At 43.9% G+C, this 26,621-nt stretch overlaps 2 protein-coding genes across 4 annotated transcripts in view; one reads left to right on the plus strand and one right to left on the minus strand.

Moving 5' to 3' along the window:
* Window positions 1-7: 7 nt before the first annotated feature.
* r3hcc1 (R3H domain and coiled-coil containing 1) lies at window positions 8-7,565 on the plus strand. 2 transcript variants are annotated; one of them, XM_055869038.1, is made up of 8 exons: window positions 8-403; window positions 549-682; window positions 941-1,048; window positions 1,301-1,952; window positions 2,365-2,537; window positions 2,768-2,838; window positions 3,045-3,140; window positions 3,321-7,565. In XM_055869038.1, exons 1-8 carry the CDS (start codon window positions 374-376, stop codon window positions 3,431-3,433), a joined length of 1,377 nt encoding a protein of 458 aa, XP_055725013.1. In that variant the 5' UTR covers window positions 8-373; the 3' UTR covers window positions 3,434-7,565. The 2 variants fall into 2 exon arrangements, with proteins under 2 accessions (XP_055725013.1, XP_055725012.1); XM_055869037.1 differs by having other exon boundaries at window positions 9-403; window positions 911-1,048.
* The window catches only part of LOC129815328 (lysyl oxidase homolog 2A-like), a 71,350-nt gene continuing 48,938 nt past the window's right edge, over window positions 4,210-26,621 (minus strand). For both annotated transcript variants that reach the window (XM_055869034.1, XM_055869035.1), the window contains 8 exons: window positions 20,408-20,559; window positions 18,387-18,554; window positions 12,654-12,819; window positions 10,596-10,836; window positions 10,167-10,282; window positions 9,748-9,884; window positions 7,729-7,840; window positions 4,210-4,797 (listed from right to left, as the gene is read on the minus strand). In XM_055869034.1, coding sequence (XP_055725009.1) covers window positions 4,724-4,797; window positions 7,729-7,840; window positions 9,748-9,884; window positions 10,167-10,282; window positions 10,596-10,836; window positions 12,654-12,819; window positions 18,387-18,554; window positions 20,408-20,559 — 1,166 coding nt within the window. In that variant the 3' untranslated portion in view covers window positions 4,210-4,723. The remainder of the gene's footprint in view (window positions 4,798-7,728; window positions 7,841-9,747; window positions 9,885-10,166; window positions 10,283-10,595; window positions 10,837-12,653; window positions 12,820-18,386; window positions 18,555-20,407; window positions 20,560-26,621) is intronic.

Raw genomic sequence — 26,621 nt, forward strand, 5'->3', positions numbered from 1 at the left:
TTACTTGGGCATCTTTTTAACTGACAAACTAAATGTTAGAACAAATGTCTGTTTTATAATTGAAACGGCTTGATTGAAAAGCTTCTGTTCAGCATTTGCTAGCTAGCTAAGTTAGCTAGCTAAACTTAGCAACGGACCACTGTATGGGCCAGGGATCTCCAACCCTATTCTTGGAGCGCTGTCCTGTAGAGTTTCGCGCCAACCTTAATCTAGCGCACGTTAATCTAATAATTAGCTGGTTTATAAAATGAATCAGGTCAGTAACAACTGGAAAACCTACAGGAGGGTAGCTCTCCATGAACCGGGTTGGAGAACCCTGGTATGGGCAGTGTAGTGGACACACAATATTGGACAAAGCTACCGTCTTCTGTAAATGTGGGATTTAGCTGATAGGGAATTTAACGTAAGCCTGGAAATGTTTTCTTCAAGTGCTTGCTAGATGTAGGATTGGGTTGTTGTAACCACACTGAGGTGTATATATGAACGGTTGTCGCACTGAGTCAACTGCCTCCCCACCGTTGATCATGAAATATATTATTATTTTGCAGCTACAAAGTGCCAACATCGCCACCCTGGCGTTTCCTTGTTTTGATGGCTGTTATCTTCCCAAGCAAGAAAATGAATTTGTTCACACAGTCCTGCACGAACTGGATGCTTACCTACAGAGAGAGAAACGGAAAAGGTAAGCTGCCATTTCAGGCATTTTGTCACAAACATAAGTTGAGGGCTTGTCCATTTGTTTTTGTGGGACACATTCCCTGTCGATGCCATTTCACGTAAATGTGTATTAATTGCCAATGGCATTTAGCTAGGTGTCACAGATCATAATGTACCTACAGGTGATCAAAGTCTGTGAGTTGATGTCACCCTAAATAAGCTTTGGCTTGAGTGTTGTCCCCTGCCTCCCCAGTGCCCTACTCTTCCCCCCTCTATCAAGCAGACTTCGCTACCTGATTCACAAAACCACTGAGAACCACCGTAACCTCGCCACCTTCTCCGTGGGGGAGGGCTGGAGCCGCAGGGTAGTTGTCTGCTACTCGCACCTCAGGTAGAGCACACACAAAGTCTTAAATTTAGTTCTACCTTGTTAAATAAGTCTTCTGACGGGAGTTCCTGGATAAACAGCTGGTAAATTCATATGCCATATTATCAGGTCACTGTACATTAAATTGATCCAAGTCTGGCTGCCAAAGTAGTTCTAAAGTAACTACATGGTATAGGGGCATCTAAATGTGAATTATTGCCCATTTTTTTCACAGCGTTACATGGTGACTTTAGTATAGTGTGTTATCTGTGTCAGGCTGGATCTGGGGGATGAAAGCAACACAGACAGTTTCTACAATGAGGCTCCTAAGAGAGGTATGTGGATGCAGAGCAGCAGAACGGACCTCCAGCCCAGACCCAAACCCCTGGCCCAGCGGAGCGGAGGTAACGCCAAACGCCCTGACAAGGCCATCTACGTCCCAAGGGCGGCTAGGGACAGGAGCAGTAATCTCCACGGACCACCAGCAGGGGTGGACCTCAATCTGCCCCTGCCCACTCTTAGCTTCACCTCCTCGGGATGCACCTCCACCTCAGAGTCCTGCTCCTGCTACTCCTCAGACACCACGGAGGGAACGCTGTCAGAAACGCAAGCCAACACCAACCAGGACAGTGTGCCTTCTAACACCACCACCTCTAGCGCTGGGCAGGAGGATGACTTCATTCGCTTCTCAGCAGAGGAGCCCTGCCCCCGCCCCCCCGCCTGGGACCAGACTGTGTCCTACTTCATGGCCCTAACCATGGAGGACCAGACTAGGGAAGCCCAGGAGGAGGAGGAACATGTAGCGGAGGAGGTGCGGACGGAGGAGTCATCTGTAGGCAGTAGCATCGTGACCTCCCACCAACACCATGCCTCTGATACAACACCAGCCAAGGATGCTGCTAGCGATGCTGCTGATTTTAGCCAAGAGGTACAGTGTGGTGAAGTTCAGACTAATTCCATGACAATGGACTGGAGGGGGTTGATCTATGGGGATTATATAATTTTTGTTAATTTCTTCAAAAGACTTCAGTTATGAGATGTAACATTTTTGGTTTTGTAAATCCTTTTGAAAATGGAACAAAAATTTCTGTGACATTATGGATTGTCCTCAAGTTAAATAGACTATATAGTTTTAGGTGTAGGCCAGCCTTTTGGTTCTATAGTGTGAATCAGGCATCCGTTTTAAAGGGAATGAGGCGTTGTGTTACATTGGGGTGGGGGGTGTCCACAGTTCTTACTGTATAGGCTATATTTCACATTTTGTATATGTAAAAGAATTACTGAGACACTTATTTGGGATAGGTTGTTATATCTCAATTACTGGCTGAATTTCTCGTCAGATCAAGGCCCACTTGACAGAGACTGACGTGGCCATCGAACACGCCCACAACGACTACTCTTGTTTCGAGAACGTGTGGATCAACCAGGACGAATTTGCCCACGTCATTGAGATCTACGACTTCCCGGCCATGTTCAAAACAGGCGACCTGCTGGATGCCTTTGCAGACTACAGGTAAAACCCTCAAGAGTAGGGTGATGTTTCCCCGAGACGCTGATCTTGGATCAGTTTTTAAAAAATTCAACTGATGGTTAGGATTGTGGAGGGGAAGCTGATCGTAGATCTGTACCTAGGGGAAACTTTACCCCACAGCGCAGGTGCAAGCCTCCCCATGCCTCTCATTAAAGCCCACAGCACACTCATAAGGGCTGTCTAACTCTCCCATTCTTGTCTCTGTCTTCCAGCGACGAAGGCATGAAGATTAAGTGGGTGGACAACACTCACGCCCTGGGCGTATTCTCCAGTCAATCTGCAGGTATGGTTTTTGAAAATATCTATTTTTTCATATTTTGAGGGATATTTAAGTCATTATTTAAGTCCAAGATGAGTCACGAGTTTCTTTTGGCACATTAGAAATTTGAGTTGGTTGTGTGACCTACTGGCCTAAGGTGAGGAGAAGTTGGTGTTCTTTCTTATGACATCAGAGATGAGTCTTTGAATCAACCCTGTGTTTGTGTTTAGCCCTCCATGCACTTTCCATTCAGCACCCTCTCCTGAAGACATGCACTCTGTCTGACGGGAGCAAGAAGGCCAAAGGGAAAGCCATAAGACGTGCCGGTATTGTCTTTGTTACCTCCATACAGTAGCACTAAGAAATTATTTAAATTAAGTGGTATCTTCTATTTGGGTAAATAAGGTTTTCATTGTAAGTAACTATAAGTTGGTGGTACCATACTATTTGCATGTTCTTATCTCTTTATTCCATACTGTAATATAAAATGATTCTGTATTTTCCAGAGTTTATCCAGCCGGTGAAGGAGAGGCCACGGACAGACTCTGCGGTGGCCCGCAGAATGGTATCCAGAGCCCTGGGAGTGCAGAGAGGTGGAATGCCCTCACAACGTTTCTGACCGCTACAGCAGGTGTGATGGCCTTTTAACGTAGACTCAAGAGATACACAGTATTGGGATGACTAAACTACCGGGCCTCACTCTGCAATGTCTTTAGTTCACGTTGGTGCTTGTGATCACTGCATAGTGCAGAGTCTCAGTTTAAGAAGTCAATACAAGAACATCATGGTTTGCTTGTTTCATTATTGTTCATTACAGAAAACATGCAAGCACAAAATGCTTTTCCACATTCAACTATATACAGTACAGGACAATCACCCATCTAGTAAAGAGCACCTTTGTCAAATGAAGGGCAGAATCATTCATTTTCACATGTCATTCATAAGAGAAAACAACCCGATTTCAGAGTCCCTGACAGTAATAATTTAATAAAATGTACTAAACTGAGCTAAGACTAAAATGTATATTTATCTTAGGATGAAAGGTTTTAAATATGTTCCCAGATGTTATATATTAAGTGATGCAAGATATGTTAACTTGGGCAGAATCAGAACACAAATTGCATGAATAACTCAGATTTTTACCTAAATCATGCATCCATGTTTGTGGGAGATTTGGACAAAAGCTTGAGTTGTGTGTACATTTTAAGTTAAGATTCTGCCTTAAATGCTCATTGCACCAGTTTTGATCATCAAAAACAAAGTGGCAGCTGTATGGTTGTAATAATATTGCCTTATCCTTAGTGAATACTGTACAGGAAGACATGGGTTCTTCCTATTAATATTTACAATGGCTTGCTACCACATTGTCACAGGCTGGCATGAAACTGCACTAAATTGACAAATGATTCCTCATTTATTTCATAAGTAAAAAAAAATATATATATATTCCCAATGGAGGCAAGACTTCTGCTACTTTCCCACCTACTGCATAGTTGCATAAATTCCTTCTCAACACTTTTTGAAAAAAAGTTTAAGTGCAGCACGTGTCAAAAACAATTATTTTCTCCTTATGGTGGACCAAAAAGGTTAGATACATATTTATATGTATGACAGATTTGATAGTACCAGCACTCCGCTGTACATGTTAAGGAAATTAGTGAGATCAGTAAAGACCGGTGCTTTGTCAAGCTGGATCTTTAAAACTGTTTTTTTTGTCTGAAATGTCCTTATATCAAATGTTGGTATTGAGGTGAGAAAGGCTTTTACATTTTCATGCAGCACCAATAGGGAGGGAACACAGTACAGCTCTCCCTCTAGTGGTTGATAATGTCACAAGTCTTGCTGGTCATTCTCATCAGTTTCGCGAAATAAAATGTTCCTCCCGATCTTTCTATTGAGTCCATCCACTCTACCTGTGTCCCAGCTGGTTATTCAAGAGGCCAGGGAAAGAGGATTCCTTTGACTCAGAACTCACTGAGCCACCTGAAGAGGAGAGACGAATGGGACACATGAAGAACTGCACTCATTCAATCGTGGTCACAGTTGGATAGCACCATATAATTACGATTGAAAAAATATATATAATTCACTTGCTGAAGCCTTCTCTCTCTTTGAACTGATTGTTTGCATGATCTTTTACAGGAATGTCAGGCTACAACTTGGCTACACGACTATAGATGTCCTTGCTACTTAAATAACTGGCAGACCATTGCTGTCCTATGAATTGTTCCCATTGTTTATTGTTGATGCCAGTGTAGCACTCAAGTGTGTGATTAACACTATAGGGCGGACCCAAACCATACTATGCTGGCTTGGATATTTTCTTTTCACATTGTATTTTCTATCATGGTTCCAACAACTATATGGTGGGTGGATGTGTAATAAGGCTGGCGAGGTACAGCTCGGGTTGGCTCCTTTCGGTCATGTAGTGTGAATCAGGCATCAGTTTGGGATGTCGACAAGTCTTACTGTATTTTAACTTTGTAATTTGTTATAACCCAAACACTTAACAGATAATTTTAGCTTACCCTGGTTGCATCCATACGTAGATGGATAAAGTTGATAAACGGGTTGTATAATTCCTATTATAAACTGGATGGTGTGAGCCCTGAATGCTGATTGGCTGAAAGCCGTGGTATATCAGACCGTATACCACGGGTATACAAAACATTTACTTTTACTGCTCTAATTATGTTGGTAGCAAGTTTATAATAGCAATAAGGCACCTCTGGGGCTTGTGGTATATGGCCAATATACCACGGCTAACGGCTGTATCCAGGCACTCCGCGTTGCCTCATGCGTATGAACAGCCCTCAGCTGTGGTGTATTGGCCATATACAGATGTAATTACAACATCGACGCAACTATTCAGGATCGCCCTGTTGCGCAATTAATAAAATGGTTGATTTGTAATGCTAAAAACTCAAACATTTTCTGAAACATTCAAGCTGAATGATAAAATGTTACTTGTTTATATTTATGTTCATAAGGATTTTCCAGGGGGATTTAAATAAAATAGAATGCGATTATTATATAGAGTTCTGTTATATACCATTGTTTTTTTTAATGGTATACAGTACCAGTCAAAAGTTTGGCCTCACCTACTCATTCAAGGGTTTTTCTTTATTTTTACTATTTTCTACATTGTAGAATAATAGTGAAGACATAAAAACTATGAAATAACACATATGGAATCATGTAGTAACCAAAAAAGTTAAATCAAAATGTATTTTATGAGATTCTTCAAAGTAGCCACCCTTTGCCTTGATGATAGCTTTGCACACACTTGGCATTCTCTCAACCAGCATCGCCTGGAATGCTTTTCCAACAGTTCTTGAAGGAGTTCCCACATATGCTGAGCACTTGTTGGCTGCTTTTCCTTCACTCTGCAGTCTAACTCATCCCAAACCATCTCAATTGGGTTGAGGTCGGGTGATTGTGGAGGACAGGTTATCTGATGCAGCACTCCATCACTGTCCTTCTTGGTCAAATAGCCCTTACACAGCCTGGAGGGGTGTTGTGTCATTGTCTGTTGAAAAACAAATGATAGTCCCACTAAGCGCAAACCAGATGGGATGGTGTATCGCTGCAGAATGCTGTGGTAGCCATGCTGGTTAAGTGTGCCTTGAATTATAAATAAATCACTGAGTGTCACCAGCAAAGCACCATCACACCTCCTCCATGCATCACGGTGGGAACCACACATATGAAGATTATCCATTCACCTACTCTGTCTCACAAAGACATGGCAGTTGGAACCAAAAATCTCAAATTTGGACTTATCAGATCAAATGACAGATTTCCATCCGTCTAATGTCCATTGCTCGTGTATCTTTGACCAAGCAAGTCTATTCTTATTGGGGTGGTTTCTTTGCAGCAATTTGACCATGAAAGCCTGATTCACGCAGTCTCCTCTGAACAGTTGATGTGTCTGTTACTTGAACTCTGAAGCATTTATTTGGGCTGCAATCTGAGGTGCAGTTAACTCTAAAGAACTTATCCTCTGCAGCAGAGGTAACTCTGGGTCTTCCTTTCCTGTGGCGGTCCTCATGAGAGCCAGTTTCATCATAGCGCTTGATGGTTTTTGCCACTGCACTTGAAGTTCTTGAAATGTTCCAGATTGACTGACCTTCATGTCTTAAAGTAATGAACTGTTGTTTCTCTGTGCTTATTTGAGCTGTTCTTGCCATAATATGGGCTATCTTCTGTACACCACCCCTGCCTTGTCACAACAGAAATGATTGGCTTAAATGCATTAAGGAAAGAAATTCAACAAATTAACTTTTAACAAAGGCACACCTGTTAACTACCTCATGAAGCTGCTTTAGAGAATGCCAAGAGTGCAAAGCTATCATCAAGGCAAAGGGTGGCTACTTCGTAGAATCTCAAATATAAAATATTTTGATTTGTTTAACACAGTTTTGGTTACTACATGATTCCATATGTGTAATTTCATAGTTTTGATGTCTTCACTGTTTTTCTACATTGTAGAAAATACTAAAAATAAAGAAAAACCTTGAAATGAGTAGGTGTCAACTTTTGACTGGGACTGTGTGTGTTTGTATTTTTTTTTTTTTTTAAATTTCTGACTATTGTAATGGCCAACATTACGATCCAGCAGAGGAAATTGGAAATCTGTCTCTCCAGTTTGTAAGACTAACATTAAAGCACATGTGTTTGGGGACCATCTGTTGTGAATATGTTAGTATTATCAGTAAATTGTCTCATTAAAATGTTTTAGAATTTTGCAATTGCCTTTTCACCAATTTATTTACTAAATGAATGTAAGCCTCTTTGGAATGTGGTAATTTGTTATCCATAGAAAAAATGTCTTTGAACATGAAAAGTTCATTGTGTCCATCACATTCAATACTGTTGTAGCCAGTAATCGCCACTGTTGTCATCCAGTCTCACCTATATGACAGTTGTACGTCCATATCCGGTGGCCATCATATCGACACCTGCACTTCATAATGTTGTTGGTGTAGTCGGACTCTGCCACCTCATAGTTGGGGTTGATTACAACCTGGGGAGAGAGACAACATAAACTCAGCAAAAAAAGAAACGTCCTCTCACTGTCAACTGTGTTTCTTTTCAGCAAACTTAACGTGTAAATATTTGTATGAACATAACAAGATTCAACAACTGTGACAAACTGAACAAGTTCCACAGACATGTGACTAACAGAAATGGAATAATGTGTCCCTGAACGAAGGGGGTCAAAAGTAACAGTATCTGGTGTGGCCACCAGCTGCATTAAGTTCTGCAGTGCATCTCCTCCTCATGGACTGCACCAGATTTGCCCATTTTTGCTGTGAGATACCCAACTCTTCCACCAAGGCATCTGCAAGTTCCTGGACAATTCTGGGGGGAATGGACCTAGCCCTCACTCTCCGATCCAACAGGTCCCAGACGTGCTAAATGGGATTGAGATTCAGGCTCTTCGTTGGCCATGGCAGAACACTGATATTCCTGTCTTGCAGGAAATTACGCACAGAATGAGCTGTATGGCTGGTGACATTGTCATGCTGGATGGTCATGTCAGGATGAGCCTGCAGGAAGGCTACCACATGAGGGAAGAGGATGTCTTCCCTGTAAATCAAATCAAATTTGTTTTACAATTTTTTTGTAACGCGCAGCGTTGAGATTGCCTGCAATCACAACAAGCTCAGTCCAATGATGCTGTGACACACCGCCCAGACCATGTGACGGACCCACCACCTCCAAATCGATCCCGCTCCAGAGTACAGGCCTCAGTGTAACGCTCATTCCTTTGACGATAAACGCGAATCCGACCATCACCCCTGGTGAAACAAAACCGCGACTCGTCAGTGAAGTGCACTTTTTGCCAGTCCTGTCTGGTGCAGTGACGGTGGGTTTGTGCCCCTAAGCGATGTTGTTGCCGGTGATGTCTTGGTGAGGACCTGCCTTACAACAGGCTTACAAGCCCTCAGTCCAGCCTCTCTCAGCCTATTGCGGACAGTCTGAGCACTGATGGAGGGATTATGCGTTCCTGGTGTAACTCGGGCAGTTGTTGTTGCCATGCTGTACCTGTCCCGCAGGTGTGATGTTCGGATGTACTGATCCTGTGCAGGTGTTGTTACACGTGGTCTGCCACTGCGAGGACAATCAGCTGTCCGTCCTGTCTCCCTGTAGCGCTGTCTTAGGCGTCTCACAGTACGGACATTGCAATTTATTGCCCTGGCCACATCTGCAGTCCTCATGCCTCCTTGCAGCATGCCTAAGGGACGTTCACGCAGATGAGCAGGGACCCTGGGCATCTTTCTTTTGGTGTTTTTCAGAGTCGGTAGAAAGGCCTCTTTAGTGTCCTAAGTTTTCATAACTGGGACCTTAATTGCATACCGTCTGTAAGCTGTTCGTGTCTTAATGACCGTTCCACAGGTGCATGTTCATTAATTATTTGTGGTTCATTGAACAAGAATGGGAAACAGTGTTTAAACCCTTTACAATGAAGATCTGTTAATTTTTGGGGATTTTTAAGAATTATCTTTGAAAGACGGGGTCCTGGAAAAGGGACGTTTCTTTTTTTGCTGAGTTTATTTATGATGTCATCAGATAACCCAGATACTCTTGCTAATACCAAAATAGCCATCTGTGTTGGCAGCAACTATTAGTGAAATTGTAACAATATTAAAATGCTGGGAAAGTGACAAGCTGAATGATTAAATGTGAATTCCATTGAAATTAATTGACTCCTGTTATCCCCATGGAACCAGAAGTGATTAGAAGAACTAACTACTCCCATTTTATTATAAGATTCTCATGTAAGACAAGCACCTTGCTCCTATTTCATATTTGGATGTATAGAATCACATGCCTATTGTAATATAGTTGTTATTTGAAATTAAAACTGGGGGGGGATGGGGGGAAACAAAAGTTTTGAAACAATAAAAAATCAATTAAGATTCTCACCTGGAAGATGTAGTCTCCGGGCACGACGTCTGTCACGTCTATCCACTGACAGTCGATGTCGTGTCTGTATGTATCCCAGCAGCCAACAGTGATGCCCTGCTGCCCGAAGTTAGCACACTCGTACCTCTTCTCAATACCTGCCCGGCCAGAGATAACAGTGAAGAGTGTTAGATCAGAGAGAACAGTGAATAGCGTTAGATCGACCTACAGTAACACTCTTCACTGTTGTCTCGTCTCCGACCTACAGTAACACATTTCACTGGTATCTCCGGAGATAACAGTGAAGTGTTATTGTAGGTCGGAGACAACAGTGAAGAGTGTTAGAGCAGAGAACCAGGAACGTATTCGAGGTTTGTCGTGATATGAATCATTTGTTTTACACAAAGCCTTTTTACCCCTTTCACATTAAAGCTCTTTACCCTCTTCACATTGGGTGTCCTCCAGGCAGAAACTGGCCTTGTGTCCCTCTGCTACCTTGGTGCCATTGAGGCTCAGCAGGTCATAGTGGGTGAACACCTCCATGCTGTGGTAGTGTCTGGACCGGGAGATAGACAGTCAATGATGTTCATCATCACCACCCTCATCATCATAACCAGCCTCTGTACAACCACAGCAGGCACTGCCTCAAGATGACCACAAATGTATGATCTCAAAAGACTGCGAAAATGACATCCTCCAGAGGACTTTTATTCCAGCACTGTGATTGTTCTCAACTCATGTAACACTCACAAAGAGTTCCTGCTCATGATGCTTGTTTGCATGCTATTGTCCAGCCCCCTTTATCATAGCTTCCACTACTTAACTAAATTACTAAACTGAAGGACCAAAGAATTCATCCTCCACTTTACCTGTGGCAGTCGTGCCAGACCCAGGAGTTGTGTGCAGCCCTGGGGCGGAAGTCGGACTGTCCGTTGTTGTGGATTTGGGAGGAGAAGCGCATTAGGCGACGGTAGGAGGAGGGTGTGGCGATGGCAGCGCTGCTGGACAGACAGTGCTCCTCGTTGGCACACTGCAGTATGTACATTGGCCGGTCCTCTAGGTATGTGGTGTGTTCCACCACCTGAGCGTTGAGAACCAAGTCTGGGGCCGCTGCATGCCAGGGCAGGAGAGGTCGTTATTTTTTAATTTTTTTTAAATGTATCACTTTGGTACATTGTTCAGATGTAAATGATATATAACCGATAACACTTGTAATTCCCTTATCTTAAGAACATTTAATTGTTCATTCATTGGGGTTTCACACATCTTTCACCCCGAAGTAATTCATGAAAAATCAAAAAACGTTTATCATGAAATACAATGAGAACATTTAGTGTAGTCACTAATACACCATTTAGTCATTTTAACTACCATTTAATCTAATAGCAAAAAATACAAATACACATTTGTATCCAATGTCAGGTTGTGAGCATGTTGAGAAACATGTCAGTCTTAAGGTTTCATTATCCTTATGTAACAGTATAACTTTAAACCGCCCCCTCGCCCCGACACGGGCGCGAACCAGGGACCCTCTGCACACATCGACAACGGTCGCCCACGAAGCAGCGTTACCCATCGCTCCACAAAAGCCACGGCCCTTGCAAAGCAAGGGGCAACACTACTTAAGTCTCAGAGCAAGTGACGTAACTGATTGAAATGCTACTAGCGCGTACCCGCTAACTAGCTAGCCATTTCACATCCGTTACACTCACCCCCCTTTCAACCTCCTCCTTTTCCGCAGCAACCAGTGATCCGGGTCAACAGCATCAATGTAACAGTATAACTTTAAACCGCCCCCTCGCCCCGACACGGGCGCGAACCAGGGACCCTCTGCACACATCGACAACGGTCGCCCACGAAGCAGCGTTACCCATCGCTCCACAAAAGCCACGGCCCTTGCAAAGCAAGGGGCAACACTACTTAAGTCTCAGAGCAAGTGACGTAACTGATTGAAATGCTACTAGCGCGTACCCGCTAACTAGCTAGCCATTTCACATCCGTTACACTTACACAGTACATAAGTAGGATAAATCATCAGAAATAGGGATATTTTCAAGTTGTTGGCTAGTGTAAAAACGTAGCACAGTGTTGTATGCCATTCTGCCCCATGCAACATTGTACAAGATCACCTTTTCTACGTGACTAGTCAACTGGTACACTATCGCCTCTCTGCTTGAAATTCAGCAGCTTAGTGTATCAATGAAATTCAGATAATGAGTGGAATATATTTAAGCAATAAGACCTGAGGGGGTGTGGTATATACCACGGCTAAGGGCTGTTCTTAGGCATGACACACAGTGATGTGGAATGGTGATTTGATTGTTCATCATTACTAATCATCTAATGATTGCAGAGGTTGTATGTGTTGTGTGCCTGCAGTGGCGCCTTGAGTATTAGGGTTGAGGGTTGGTCAAGAGTTTTCAGGGTCTTAGGGCTCTATTCAGATCTGCTTTAGTCGACATCCGCATAGTGGTTGTTTTGACCTGTCGGAGGTAGAACTGCCAAATCCATAAGTGGCTCCTGGCATAATACCAATAGCGGACACTGCCATTTGCTGCATGGAGGTGTATTAACAGAAATCCATGCATCCTTGTTTACAAGTTGGAACACTGGAATGTGAGATGTAATCTACACCTTGATTAGGCTGATAGAAACCCTCATTATTTTGTTTAATGATTTTACATTTTAGCATCATTATTTCTATATAGCCTACACTTTCTTGTTCTGAACTTCTAACGCGAGTGGGCCGGGTGTGGCTTCTCACAATGATCACGAGCAACTTCTCACCAATTTTACGGCTCCAACGTGGTTCTACCTCAGACACCGCCAAAACATCCGCGATGCGGGTGTCTGCCATCGCCGGTTAACTCTTGATCTGATTGAATCTAGACCTGAATTACAGACAGTAGTTATCATCAGTGACTTACACTCGGAGCAGGATACACCAGCAGCGAAGCGCCCTCCCCCTTGAGGGCAGTGGAGGTGTTTCCCGTGATGGAGGCATTGGGCCAAGGTCATCTCCGTCCCTGAGCACCTGACCCCGCTCATCACCACATCATCAGCCCTCACGTCTCCCGGCCAGTACCACGTCTCCTGGTAGGGAGAAATAACATCACACAGGCAAACTCAAACATAGGCCCAGCTTCCATTCTCTAAACTCAAAAGGAGAAACTGTAAGTCATTTTACAACTAGAGGTTTCCCTATCTACATTTCCATCCCTTTAAGTCATGGACCTGGATAGCTATAGGGCGGCAGGTAGCCTAGCGGTTAGAGCGCAGTATCCAAATGGTCGCTGGTTAAGATGGCGCCGAAGAGGATGTCTGACGTTTTACATGCCCCTAACCAATTGTGCTATTTTGTTCGTTTTTTTGTGTTGTTCGTAACTTATTTTTTCACTTATTTTGTACATAATGTTGCTGCTACCGTCTCTTATGACAGAAAATAACTTTTGGACCTAAGAACATCACCACGAACTAGAAGAAGCTTTTTCCTTGAACAAGTCTGACGAGAAGGATATACTGCTCTCCCGGGAACAGGCCCAGATCCCCGCCATTTGCGTGAAGAAAAGACGGCGGAAAAGAGGACACAGATCGGGCTGCCTTCTGAGAGAATCCGTAGGCGAGCGAGTAAACTCCCACTGCCATCCATTCTACTTGCAATCATTGGAAAATAAAATGAATGACCTACGATTGCGATTATCCTACCAACGGGACATTAAGAACTATAATATCTTATGTTTCACCGAGTCGTGGCTGAATGACGACACGGATAATATAGAGCTGGCGGAATTTTCCATGCACCGACAGAACAGAGAAGCTACGTCTGGTAAGACGAGGGGTGGCGGTGTGTGTGTCTTTTTGTCAATAACAGCTGGTGAGTAATGTCTAATATTAAAGAGGTCTCGAAGTACCTTATGATAAGCTGTAGACCACACTATCTACCATTATTTGTAGCCATCTATTTACCACCACAGACCGATGCTGGCACTAAGACCGCACTCAACCAACTCTATAAGGCTCTACTCAGCAAACTAGATTCAGTTTATCATAGTGCCATCCGTTTTGTTACTAAAACACCTTATACCGCCCACCACTGCGACCTGTATGCTCTAGTCGGCTGGCCCTCGCTACATATTCGTCGCCAGACCCACTGGCTCCAGGTCATCTATAAGTCCATGCTAGGTAAAGCTCCGCCTTATCTCAGTTCACTGGTCACGATAACAACACCCACCCGTAGCACGCGCTCCAGCAGGTATATCTCACTGATCATCCCAAAAGCCAACACCTCATTTTGCCGCCTTTCCTTCCAGTTCTCTGCTGCCTGTGACTGGAACGAATTGCAAAAATTGCTGAAGTTGGAGACTTTTATTTCCCTCACCAACTTTAAACATCTGCTATCTGAGCAGCTAACCGATCGCTGCAGCTGTACATAGTCCATCTGTAAACAGCCCACCCAATTTACCTACCTCATCACCTTACTGTTTTTATTTATTTACTTTTCTGCTCTTTTGCACAGCAGTATCTCTACTTGTACATGATCATCTGATGATTTATCACTCCAGTGTTAATCTGCTAAATTGTCATTATTCGCTCCTATGGCCTATTTATTGCCTACCTCCTCATGCCTTTTGCACACAATGTATATAGACTCAATTTTCCCCCTACTGTGTTATTGACTTGTTTATTGTTTACTCCATGTGTAACTCTGTGTTGTTGTCTGTTCACACTGCTATGCTTTATCTTGGCCAGGTCGCAGTTGTAAATGAGAACTTGTTCTCAACTAGCCTATCTGGTTAAATAAAGGTGAAATAAAAAAAATATTTTAAAAGGCCATAAGCAAACAAGAAAATGCTGACCCAGAAGCGCTCCTAATGGCTGGGGACTTTGATGCAGGCAAACTTAAATCAGTTTTACCAAATTTTTACCAGGATGTCCCGAGGAACCAGAGGAAAAAAACCTCTAGACCACCTTTACTTCACACACAGAGATGCATACAAAGCTCTCCCCCACCCTCCATTTGGCAAATCTGACCATAATTCTATCCTCCTGATTCCTGCTTTCAAGCTAAAACTAAATAGCGGATGCTACGCTACAGGACTGTTTTGCTAGCACAGACTGGAATATGTTCCGGGATTCATCCAATGGCATTGAGGAGTATACCACCTCAGTCATCGGCTTAATCAATAAGTGCATCGACGACGTCGTCCCCACAGTGACTGTACGTACATATCCCAACCAGAAGCCATGGATTACAGGCAACATCCGCATTCGAGCTAAAGGCTAGAGCTGCTGCTTTCAAGGAGCGGAACACTAATCCGGACGCCTATAAGAAATTCCTCTACGCCCTCAGACAAACCATCAAACAAGCAAAGCGTCAACACAGGATTAAGATTGAATGCTACTACACCGGCTCTGACACTGGAAAGATGTGGCAGGGCTTGAAAACTATTACGGACTACAAAGGGAAACCCAGACGCGAGCTGCCCAGTGACGCAAGCCTACCAGACAAGCGAAATGCCTTTCATGCTCGCTTCGAGGCAGGCAACTTCGAAGCATGCACGAGAGCACCAGCTGTTGACTGTGTGATAACGCTCTCAGGAGCCGATATGAGCAAGACCTTTAAACAGGTCAACATACACAAAGCCGCGGGCCCAGATGGATTACCAGGATGTGTACTCAAAGCATGTGCGGAGCACCTGGCAAGTGTCTTCACAGACATTTTCAACCTCTCTATGACTGAGTCTGTAATACCTACATGTTTCAAGCAGACCACCATAATCGCTGTGCCCAAGGACGCGAAGGTAACCTGCCTAAATGATTACCGCCCCGTAGCACTCACTTCGGTAGCCATGAAGTGTTTTGAAAGGCTGGTCATGGCTCACATCAACAGCATCCTCCCAGATACCCTAGACCCACTCCAATTTGCACACCACCCCCTTTCCCACCTGGACAAAAGGAACACCTATGTGAGAATGCTGTTCATTGACCACAGCTCAGTGTTCAACACCATAGTGCCCACGGAGCTCATCACTAAGCTCAGGACCCTGGGACAAAACACCTCCCTCTGCAACTGGATCCTGGACTTCCTGACAGGCTGCCCCCAGGTGGTAAGGGTAGACAACAACACGTTTGCCACGCCGATCCTCAACACTGGGGCCCCTCAGGGGTGTGTACTTTGTCCCCTCCTGTACTCCCTGTTCACCCACGTCTGCGGGCCCAAACACGACTCCAACACCATCATTAAGTTTGCTGACGACACAACAGTGGTAGGCCTGATCACCTGATCACCGACAATTATGAGACAGCCTATAGGGAGTATGTCAGAGAACTGGCAGTGTGGTGCCAGGACAACAAACTCTCCCACAATGTGAGCAAGACAAAGGAGCTGATCATGAACTACAGGAAAAGGCGGGCCAAAGAGGCCCCCATTAACATCAACGGGGCTGTAGAGGAGCGGGTCGAGAGTTTCAAGTTCCTTGGTGTCCACATCACCAACGAACTATCATGGTCCAAACACAACAAGACAGTCATGAAGAGGGCACCATAAAACCTTTCCCCCCTCAGGAGACTGAAAAGATTTGGCATAGGTCTCCAGATCCTCAAAAAGTTCTACAGCTGCACTGTCGAGAGCATCCTGACCGGTTGCATCACCACCTGGTATGGCAACTGCTCAGAATCTGACTGTAAGGTGCTATGGAGGGTAGTGCGCACGGACCAGTACATCACTGGGGCCATGCTTCCTGCAATCCAGGACCTATATAATAGGCAGTGTCAGAGAAAAGCTCATAAAATTGCATGGCAAGCGGTACCGGAGCACCAAGTCTAGGACTAAAAGGCTCATTAACAGCTTCTACCCCAAGCCATAAGACTGCTGAACAATTAATCAAATGGCCACCAGACTATAAATGCCCCCCCCCCCCCCCCCCCCCCCCACTGCTGCTGCTCGCTGTTTATTATCTATGCATAGTTACGTCACCCCTACCTACATGTACAAATTACCTCAACTAACCTGTACCCCCGCACACTGACTCGGTACCGGTACCCCCTGTATATAGCCTCGTTATTGTTTTGTTATTGTGTTACTTTTTATTATTTTTTACTTTAGTTTATTTGGTAAATATTTTCTTAACTCTTCTTGAACTGCACTGTTGGTTATGGGCTTGTAAGTAAGCATTTCACGGTAAGGTATACACTTATAGTGTTCGGCGCATGTGACAAATAAAGTTTGATTTCAATACCCAAGCCGACAAGGTGCAAAAATCTGTCAATGTGCCCTTGAGCAAGGCATTTAACCCCAATTTTGCTATGGTTGGGATATGGGAACATCTGCCCAGTAGAACCCATTCTGATAGTTGTTGTCCAAAACTCCTTGAGAAGATAGACAAGATGTCATTGAGGAATGCAGGGGGGGTTCTATGGAATGGAGTTATAGACTTTGGTGTCATATTTTCTGTCTGTTCGGCTGCCTTAAACACACAGAAACACTTATTTCTGTGTGTCTGTCTGTTTGTCTTTGTCTGTCTGTGTGTATGCTTTCTAGTACATTTAAAGCATCCCCAAACACATCATGGAAATTTTAAGTAGACTGCCATTAAGAGGCGGATTAGTACACAATAATCGAAGTCGCACTTAATCACACAATTACTCTGAGCTCTATCAGCCCAGTACAATTTCCACTCATTAAACTCTCCCTCCCATTAACCCAGTTCTTCCATGATTCATAAATACTTTCCAGACATTTAGCACCACTGCCAGTGGCATTCAGCACATGTTAATACACTACAAATGATTTAATGATGACAGACTCTCAAACAGTAGACTCGTCCGAATGCCAAGAAAAAATGTATGTATAAAGAATGCACATAGAGGTGGTGTTTCACACACCGTGAGACTAAAGATAGCTCTTGTATAACCCTTTAAACAACACAAATAATCAAAATAACAACACTAATAGGGCTGGTACATCAGCAGAAAAGTGTATCTAGCCTATATAGGGATTGCTGATGGTGGTGGGCCAATGAAACTTCAAAGAGCGGGAACGGACTCCCCACCACCAAGTGTATACTGTTCACATACGCCACAGGCCTGTACATGTGAATGTTTATGGTACCCAGGCTAACCTGTAGCCTCTCCTCACTCCATCCGCTCTGTCAGTGTGGAGACTATAAACTCTAAGGTCAGAGCCCCTTTTACTTTCCTAGTTTCCTTTAGTGAGCATCTCCAGCTGTTTATAGCTAAGTATATCAGACCCATATGGATATATGAAGTTTACTGGAGGTGAATATATGGCTCTGATGTATATAACTGAGGCCAACTTGATACACAGTAGGACCAAATTAGGTAGTTTTATGAAGTAATAGCACCAGTGCTAGACGTGACTATTTCCCCAACATCCACACAAATAACACTGGGGTAAAAACCTATACTTATCTGTGAGTTCCCAATCACACAAAAGGTATAATTGACCCTTGATATTATTACATGTTGTCGATACTTACACAGAAACAGGAAACACAATGGTAATAGTTTTACTGTACACGATTTCGAAATAATCATAAAAAAGATCTGAGATGAAATTGACCATTTGTCAAAGAATGTTAGGCTTTTGATCATCTGGCTGACCAGCCAATGGGATGAGCGTTTGATGTGTGTAAATGCACCTGGAAGGCGTTGCTGGCGAACCCAAGGCCCAACTGCCTGCACACGACCGTGGCCTCCATGGTGCCCCAGCTATCACTACAAACTGTGCCCCACACCAGCGAGTCATTCTTCTCCGCCAGCACCTCCACACGCCCCTCAAACGGGTTCCGCCCACCGCTCAGACGCAGCTGCAACACAGTAAAGGAGAGATTAGATGTTTATAAAGGCAGTCCCATTCTGCTCATATGTTTTGGGTTTATTGGACACGCCAGAGATAGAGAGGAAAGACAGGAGGAGAGAGTGTTGAGATAGCAGTGGGCCGGATTGGAAACCATGCTTATGTGTTCTAGGGGCAGCGGCTTAGACCACTATACCAGGGGTCTAGCCCAGGGACTCCAGCACAGGCAAACCAGCGACAAAGGAGCCTTCATCATTTGTTAGCAAAACAATTTAAAATCACGTCTTATCAGCTGAATAACAATGGCAAGTAGAAGTAATCAACATTTTAAAATAAATAGACTTGGTAGACAGTTTCATTATTTTGACCTCCCCAAAGTTCATTGAGAGAGGAAGTGTAAACTCTAACATAGTCTATTAGCTAGAAAGATATCTTGGCGGCGTAGAGAAAATAATGCTGTCGTAAAGCACATTTTCGGCAATTCTACACATTTCCCCATTGAGCTGGGATAAATTGTTGCAGTTTTGAAGCTAATATCTAGCAATTCTACACAGTTTGGCATGGAGCTGAGAGATGATTTTGCAGTTTTAAAGCAAATTTCCTGCAATTCTATGCATTTCGCCATGTGTTGGTGGTCCCGTGTGGCTCAGTTGGTAGAGCATGGCGCTTGCAACGCCAGGGTTGTGGGTTCAATTCCCACGGGGGGACCAGGGTTCAATTCCCACGGGGGGACCAGGATGAATATGTATGAACTTTCCAATTTGTAAGTCGCTCTGGATAAAAGCGTCTGCTAAATGACTTAAATGTAAAAATGTAAAATGTGTTCCTCTGCTCAAATATAGCAAAATCAATGGGCATGTGCCCTGAATGCCCGTTTTTGGGGGGGATTTTCTCCCTGAATGTCTAGCTTTAATTTAATTATTAGTTTTCAAAAACGGTATTATCTAAAAAATAAATATAGTTCAATATCTTTTATGCATGCTTTCTATCTTGTTTTAGTTGTTGACACTGAAACTGTTTTTTCCATCCTGAAATGTACCACTTAGACGGCCTGCCTAAGAATTTTCTATACAGAAAAAAATCTGTAATTAGCTCCAATTACTGTAGAAGTTACAGATTTTTTTCCATATTAAACAGATCATTTGAGATTTTGTCAATGAAGCCATTTATCTACTTCCCCAGAGTCGGATGAACAAGAACAGCTACCATGCTAACTCTTCCTTTAGACTTCCAGTCATTGTGCTAACGCTAGTTAGCATTAGCTTGTGAACTTCCTTTTTACTGGATGCAGAGACATAGAAATGCTATCCACGGTGGTATTCTGTTGCAGCTAGCAATATTCATGAAATACTTTTTTTCACATAAAATCCCCTAAGATATTTTTCAAAAATATTACACTAATACATTTGCGGACCCCCTGCAGTACCTCCGGACACCAGTAAAAATAAAACTGCACTAGATCACCTGCTAGGCCACAGATTGGATGTTTATTATGAGCCAAAAAAGACACTTGATTCAAAGAGGTAGCATATTCCATCATCTGTGTTGAGTATTCTGTTCTACTGAGAAAACAGAAAATATTTGTCATAAATTCTCTCTTTGGCTGTGAAATGCTATAAAACATGAAAGCATTTATTCTATTATGAAAATAGTTTGGCTAAAATGTGTAGTTGGCATCAATGATGGAATCGCAACAACTCTAAAGTTTGCACATCACAGATGACAAACAAACGTTCAGTGTATTTGTTAATTTTCATTTGGCAACACTTGGCAATAGACTTATATACAAGTTATATATGAGTAATACACAAGTACTATATGAGTAATACCAATGACCGGTGGGCATTTACTAGGCCTACTCACTTTGTTCTGGAAGCCCATGGCAGGAACATTACATCTCACTGCAGCGTCCTCCTCGTGACTGCAGCCCAGGGCATCTCTGTTGAAGTAACACTCTGTGAGGGACTTCTCAAAGCCAGAGCACTCCACCTCATTCATATGGACTGGGCCCATTCCTACAGAGGAGAGAAGACACACCTGGAGTCAGCTCCATCCCACTCTCTCAATCACAGAATTAAATATGTATCTCTGCTTTCAATACCCCAGGAGAAAGACAGAATGGAGATTCTCCATTGAAAGAGCTTTTTAGTTCAGGACTAGGCTTAATCTGTGTCTGGGAAACCAGCTCACTATGTTTAAATGCATGGCAATGATGTCTAACACGGGTAGAATCACACTTTTAGGACAACTCTGCCCATTCGAGTATGGCTCTTGGGAACATTGAACTGTTCTCTCCAGGGGTGTGGACTCGAGTCACATGACTTGACAAATTTGATGACTTGAGACTCAACTTGATATTAAATAAAATAACTTGAGACTTGGAGCCTCAAGACTTGGGACTTGACTTAGATATTATCTGACCAGGTTTTGTAATGTTTTGTCACTCATTTTGTGGCACAGAGTCTCCATGGATTACTCTCCACAAAGCCAGAGAGAGTAGCCACAGCATGGGAAAGGGAAGGGAAAGGGGATACCAAGTCAATTGCACAACTGAATGATTTAAACCGAAATATGCCTTCCGAAATGTGTTACGGGTCTTGATTATTGACCAATGACTGGTCATCAGCATTGGTGTGCAAAGGGGATTAGTGACCAGAAAACACTTGCTTCCTTTTCTCCGGTTTTGCCTGACAAAAACAGATTAGGCCTACATTTATAATATCCACATAAAATACAGTTTGGAAAACTACTATGGAGGCATCTTTGCCAGAACAATTTGATTGGAGATTTGATTGATCATTTTCATATTTTCGGTCTCTACTGGCTGTATGTCTAAAGATACTGTAGCTGTAACATCGCACTGCCTTCAATAGTATGGGATCAAGATGTAACATATTCTGGCAAATGAAGGACAGTATTTGTGAGGAAGAAAAGGGCTACCCAGTTGGCCTTATGATTCTGCATGCTCTGGACTCCAGAGAAATTACATGATATCCCTACTTGATATTGTCTGCCAACATGAATTACTTTCAGCTAAAAATGCAATTGTAAAATGCAGTTTATTTCTGTATCTTAAGTAGAGTCGCAAAAGGTTGGAAACTTTCCTTGAATATTTCCGGGCTTTTTCCTGAAATTTTCCATGGGAAGTTAAGCCCAGGAATTTGGGGAATTTTGCTTAAATTCATCAAAAAGGTTAGCTTATAACAATTAACCTTTTTTGTGGGATACACATAAGGCAATTCTAGGTCTTGTGGCATATTTTGGTTAAACTATCCCCAATTCAATGGAATTACAACCCTCTGCATGTACAGTACATTCTTCCATAACATGTGCAGTGCACTCTTCCATCACATGTACAGCTGATTCTCAAGATCTTGCACACTAATGAGATGCTATTGAGCCCACACTACTACACTGTATGAGCCAAGGACTGCATGCTTTCCGTTAAATTTTGATTACAATACTGGGTGGGGTGAATATATTTTATATGACATTTAAGATTTTTTGTTAACTTGTAAATAGTAGCCTACAGCAAAGTGTGTTTAAATAATTTCTAACTTGTTAACAATTTCTGCTAGTTAGTTTTTGCTACCATGTGGGGTTTAGCTTGCTTGAGCCTGCTAACTGAAGAGTGTTAATTCACCTGTTTCCATACATGTTTCATTTTAAAACATTTATCTTACAAAGGAGTTCTTTTAATCTAACTGCTTAACTATTTATCCGTACATGGAATTGTATTTTTTTATTTTGCACAATTTCTTTCTAATCTTTACAGGAAAATGCCATGGGCACTATCTGATGTGTGGAGACATTTCACTGCAGCTAATGTAGAAGGAAACACTGTGTACATTTGCAAATACTGTGCCAAATCATAAGTGAAGAATGCAACAAAGATGCAGAATCATCTGGCCAAGTGCATAAAGTTCCCTCAGCGCTCACAACAAGCAACCTCTGACAAAAGTCCCTCTACTTCTATTTGAGGTGAAAATCAGACACCTTATCGATAGCAACAGCTCATGTTTTTTTTACTCAATGGAGGAACGTAGTCAGAGAAATGCTAATGAATGTCTTGCTCGAGCTGTATGTGCAACTGGTTCACCTCTGATACTCACAGGCAATGTGTATTGGAAGAGATTTCTGAATGTTCTTCGGCCAGCATACACCCTTCCAACCAGACATGCTTTATCTACTCATTTGCTGGATGCAGAGTTCAACAGAGTTCAAGTGAAGGTCAAGCAAATCATAGAGAAAGCAGACTGTATTGCAATCATCTCTGATGGGTGGTTCAATGTTCGTGGGCAAGGAATAATTAACTTCATCATCTCCACCCCTCAACCAGTATTCTACAAGAGCACAGACACAAGGGACAACAGACACACCGGTCTCTACATTGCAGATGAGCTGAAGGCAGTCATCAATAACCTTGGACCACAGAAGGTATTTGCACTGGTGACAGAAAATGCTGCGAACATGAAGTCTGCTTGGTCTAAAGTGGAGGAGTCCTACCCTCACATCACACCCATTGGCTGTGCTGCTCATGCATTGAATCTGCTCCTCAAGGACATCATGGCACTGAAAACAATGGATACACACTACAAGAGTGCCAAGGAAATGGTTAGGTATGTGAAGGGTCCTCAAGTTATTGCAGCAATCTACCTCACCAAGCAAAGTGAGAAGAATAAGAGCACCACATTGAAGCTGCCCAGCAACACCCGTTGGGGTGGGATTGTCATCATGTTTGACAGTCTCTTGGAGGGGAAGGAGTCTCTCCAACAAATGGCCATATCACAGTCTGCCGATATGAACAGCCCCATCAAGAGGATCCTCCTGGATGATATATTTTGGGAGAGAGTGGTAAGCAGCCAGAAACTCCTGAAACCTATAGCAGTAGCCATTGCACAGATTGAGAGAGACAAACATCCTGTCTGATGTTCAGACTCTGCTTGCAGATGTAAGAGAAGAAATCTGTACTGCCCTGCCCACTTCACTGTTGGTCCAAGCAGAGGAAACTGCAGTTCTGAAATAACTAAAAAAGCGTGAAGACTTCTGCCTGAAGCCCATACACGCCACAGCGTACATGTTGGACACTAAGTATGCTGGCAAGAGCATCCTGTCTGGTGCAGAGATCAAAGAGGCCTATGGTGTCATCACTACCATGTCTCGCCACCTTGGCATGGATGAGGGCAAGGTTCTTGGCAGTCTGGCGAAGTACACTTCCAAGCGAGGGCTTTGGGATGGAGATACAATATGGCAGTCATGCCAACATATCTCATCAGCCACCTGGTGGAAGGGACTTTGTGGACCTGAGGCTCTTTCCCCTGTTGCCTCCATCATCCTCCAAATCCCACCAACATCAGCCACCTCAGAGCTGTCTGGTACAGGTACCTCCACCACATTCACCCCTCTCTCCTGAGCTTTCGTTCGCCTCCAGCACACACGCACTCTTGGGGCGAGTGACTCTGAACTTACAATGGCTAGCCCCAAGTCGTTATATATATTTTTTTTTTATTGTGCATATTGCTATTTTGCTATTTGCCTCATGACTCCTGTATACCTTGTTGACTACAAACTTTCTTTACCCAACCGTGGGACAGACTATGTTTGTTCGCACACTCAGGACACTGACTCTCTATTGGTTACACAGACTTTTGACCTCTCATCCTATTCTAACCACCTCTTGCCGGCTTTGTATTCATGTTACCTGATGAAATTGCTTTACAATATGATCTTGTTGCCATCTGCTCTTCTCTGTATCACGGAGGCGCTCCGCACTGCTAAAGCTAACTCTCTCTCCTCTGCTCTCATCCTTCTAGACCTATCGGCTGCCTTCGATACTGTGAACCATCAGATCCTCCTCTCCACCCTCTCCGAGTTGGGCATCTCCGGCGCGGCCCACGCTTGGATTGCGTCCTACCTGACAGGTCGCTCCTACCAGGTGGCGTGGCGAGAATCTGTCTCCTCACCACGCGCTCTCACCACTGGTGTCCCCCAGGGCTCTGTTCTAGGCCCTCTCCTATTCTCGCTATACACCAAGTCACTTGGCTCTGTCATAACCTCACATGGTCTCTCCTATCATTGCTATGCAGACGACACACAATTAATCTTCTCCTTTCCCCCTTCTGATGACCAGGTGGCGAATCGCATCTCTGCATGTCTGGCAGACATATCAGTGTGGATGACGGATCACCACCTCAAGCTGAACCTCGGCAAGACGGAGCTGCTCTTCCTCCCGGGGAAGGACTGTCCGTTCCATGATCTCGCCATCACGGTTGACAACTCCATTGTGTCCTCCTCCCAGAGCGCTAAGAACCTTGGCGTGATCCTGGACAACACCCTGTCGTTCTCCACCAACATCAAGGCGGTGGCCCGTTCCTGTAGGTTCATGCTCTACAACATCCGCAGAGTACGACCCTGCCTCACACAGGAAGCGGCGCAGGTCCTAATCCAGGCACTTGTCATCTCCCGTCTGGATTACTGCAACTCGCTGTTGGCTGGGCTCCCTGCCTGTGCCATTAAACCCCTACAACTCATCCAGAACGCCGCAGCCCGTCTGGTGTTCAACCTTCCCAAGTTCTCTCACGTCACCCCGCTCCTCCGCTCTCTCCACTGGCTTCCAGTTGAAGCTCGCATCCGCTACAAGACCATGGTGCTTGCCTACGGAGCTGTGAGGGGAACGGCACCTCAGTACCTTCAGGCTCTGATCAGGCCCTACACCCAAACAAGGGCACTGCGTTCATCCACCTCTGGCCTGCTCGCCTCCCTACCACTGAGGAAGTACAGTTCCCGCTCAGCCCAGTCAAAACTGTTCGCTGCTCTGGCACCCCAATGGTGGAACAAACTCCCTCACGACGCCAGGACAGCGGAGTCAATCACCACCTTCCGGAGACACCTGAAACCCCACCTCTTCAAGGAATACCTAGGATAAAGCAATCCTTCTGCCCCCCCCCCCCCCCCCCCCTTAAAAGATCTAGATGCACTAATGTAAAGTGGCTGTTCCACTGGATGTCATAAGGTGAATGCACCAATTTGTAAGTCGCTCTGGATAAGAGCGTCTGCTAAATGACTTAAATGTAAATGTAATCTGATGCACATTCAGATGTCATAAATCAACACTGCAGAGCTCTCCCTGTCCTCTGCCGTGCCTTGATTGTATTACTGTTGATGATATCTGGAAATGTGCATGTACACCCTGGCCCATCTACTGTTGCTAGCCCCAATTCTGACTTGTGCTCTGATATCTGCTTCACTGATTTCTGCTCTCGTAAAAGCCTGGGGTTTCTGCATGTTAACACTAGAAGCTTATTACCTAAAATTGATCATCAATTGAAAGTGTGGGTTCACAGCTCCAATCCAGATGTGTTGGTCATTATTGAGACGTGGTTAAGGAAGAGTGTTTTGAATACTAATGTTAACCTTTCTGGTAATAACCTTTTTCGGCAAGACAAATCTTCCAAAGGTGGTGGAGTGGCCATCTTTACCAAGGATCACCTTCAGTGCTCGGTTGTCTCTACCAAGTCTGTCCCCAAACAATTTGATTTGCTGGTTTTAAGCATTAAACTTTCAAATAGCTCTTTGTTAACTGTTGATGGGTGCTATCGTCCTCCATCAGCACCGGCCTGTACCCTACCTGCCCTAAGCTCTCTCCTGGCCCCTTACACTAAGTCTGAATTTGTCCTGCTAGCTTACCTAAACTGGGACATGCTTAAACCACATGACCAAGTCCTAAAGCAATGGAACTCCCTAAATCTTTACAAGGTATGACTCCAAACACCCAGAAAATGCTACTCTCCTCGATGTTATCCTCACAAATAATCCTGATAGGTATGATCACTGTTTTACAGCCTGTGTTCGTAATGGCTCCTCAGTGAAACGACCTGTCCTGATTTGTCATAGAAGCTTGCTAAAAAACTTTAACGAGCAAGCCTTCCTTCATGAACTGACCTCTGTAAAATGGTATAGAATCAGCTTGATCCCCTCTGTCGAATATGCTTGGCCCTTCTTTTTTGATATTTGTGGTATTGTTAACAAACACGGCACCATAAAGAAAATGAGAATTAAAAACAGGTTCAGCCCCTGG

Source organism: Salvelinus fontinalis, chromosome 18 (assembly GCF_029448725.1).
Source record: "Salvelinus fontinalis isolate EN_2023a chromosome 18, ASM2944872v1, whole genome shotgun sequence".
NCBI lineage: Eukaryota > Metazoa > Chordata > Actinopteri > Salmoniformes > Salmonidae > Salvelinus > Salvelinus fontinalis.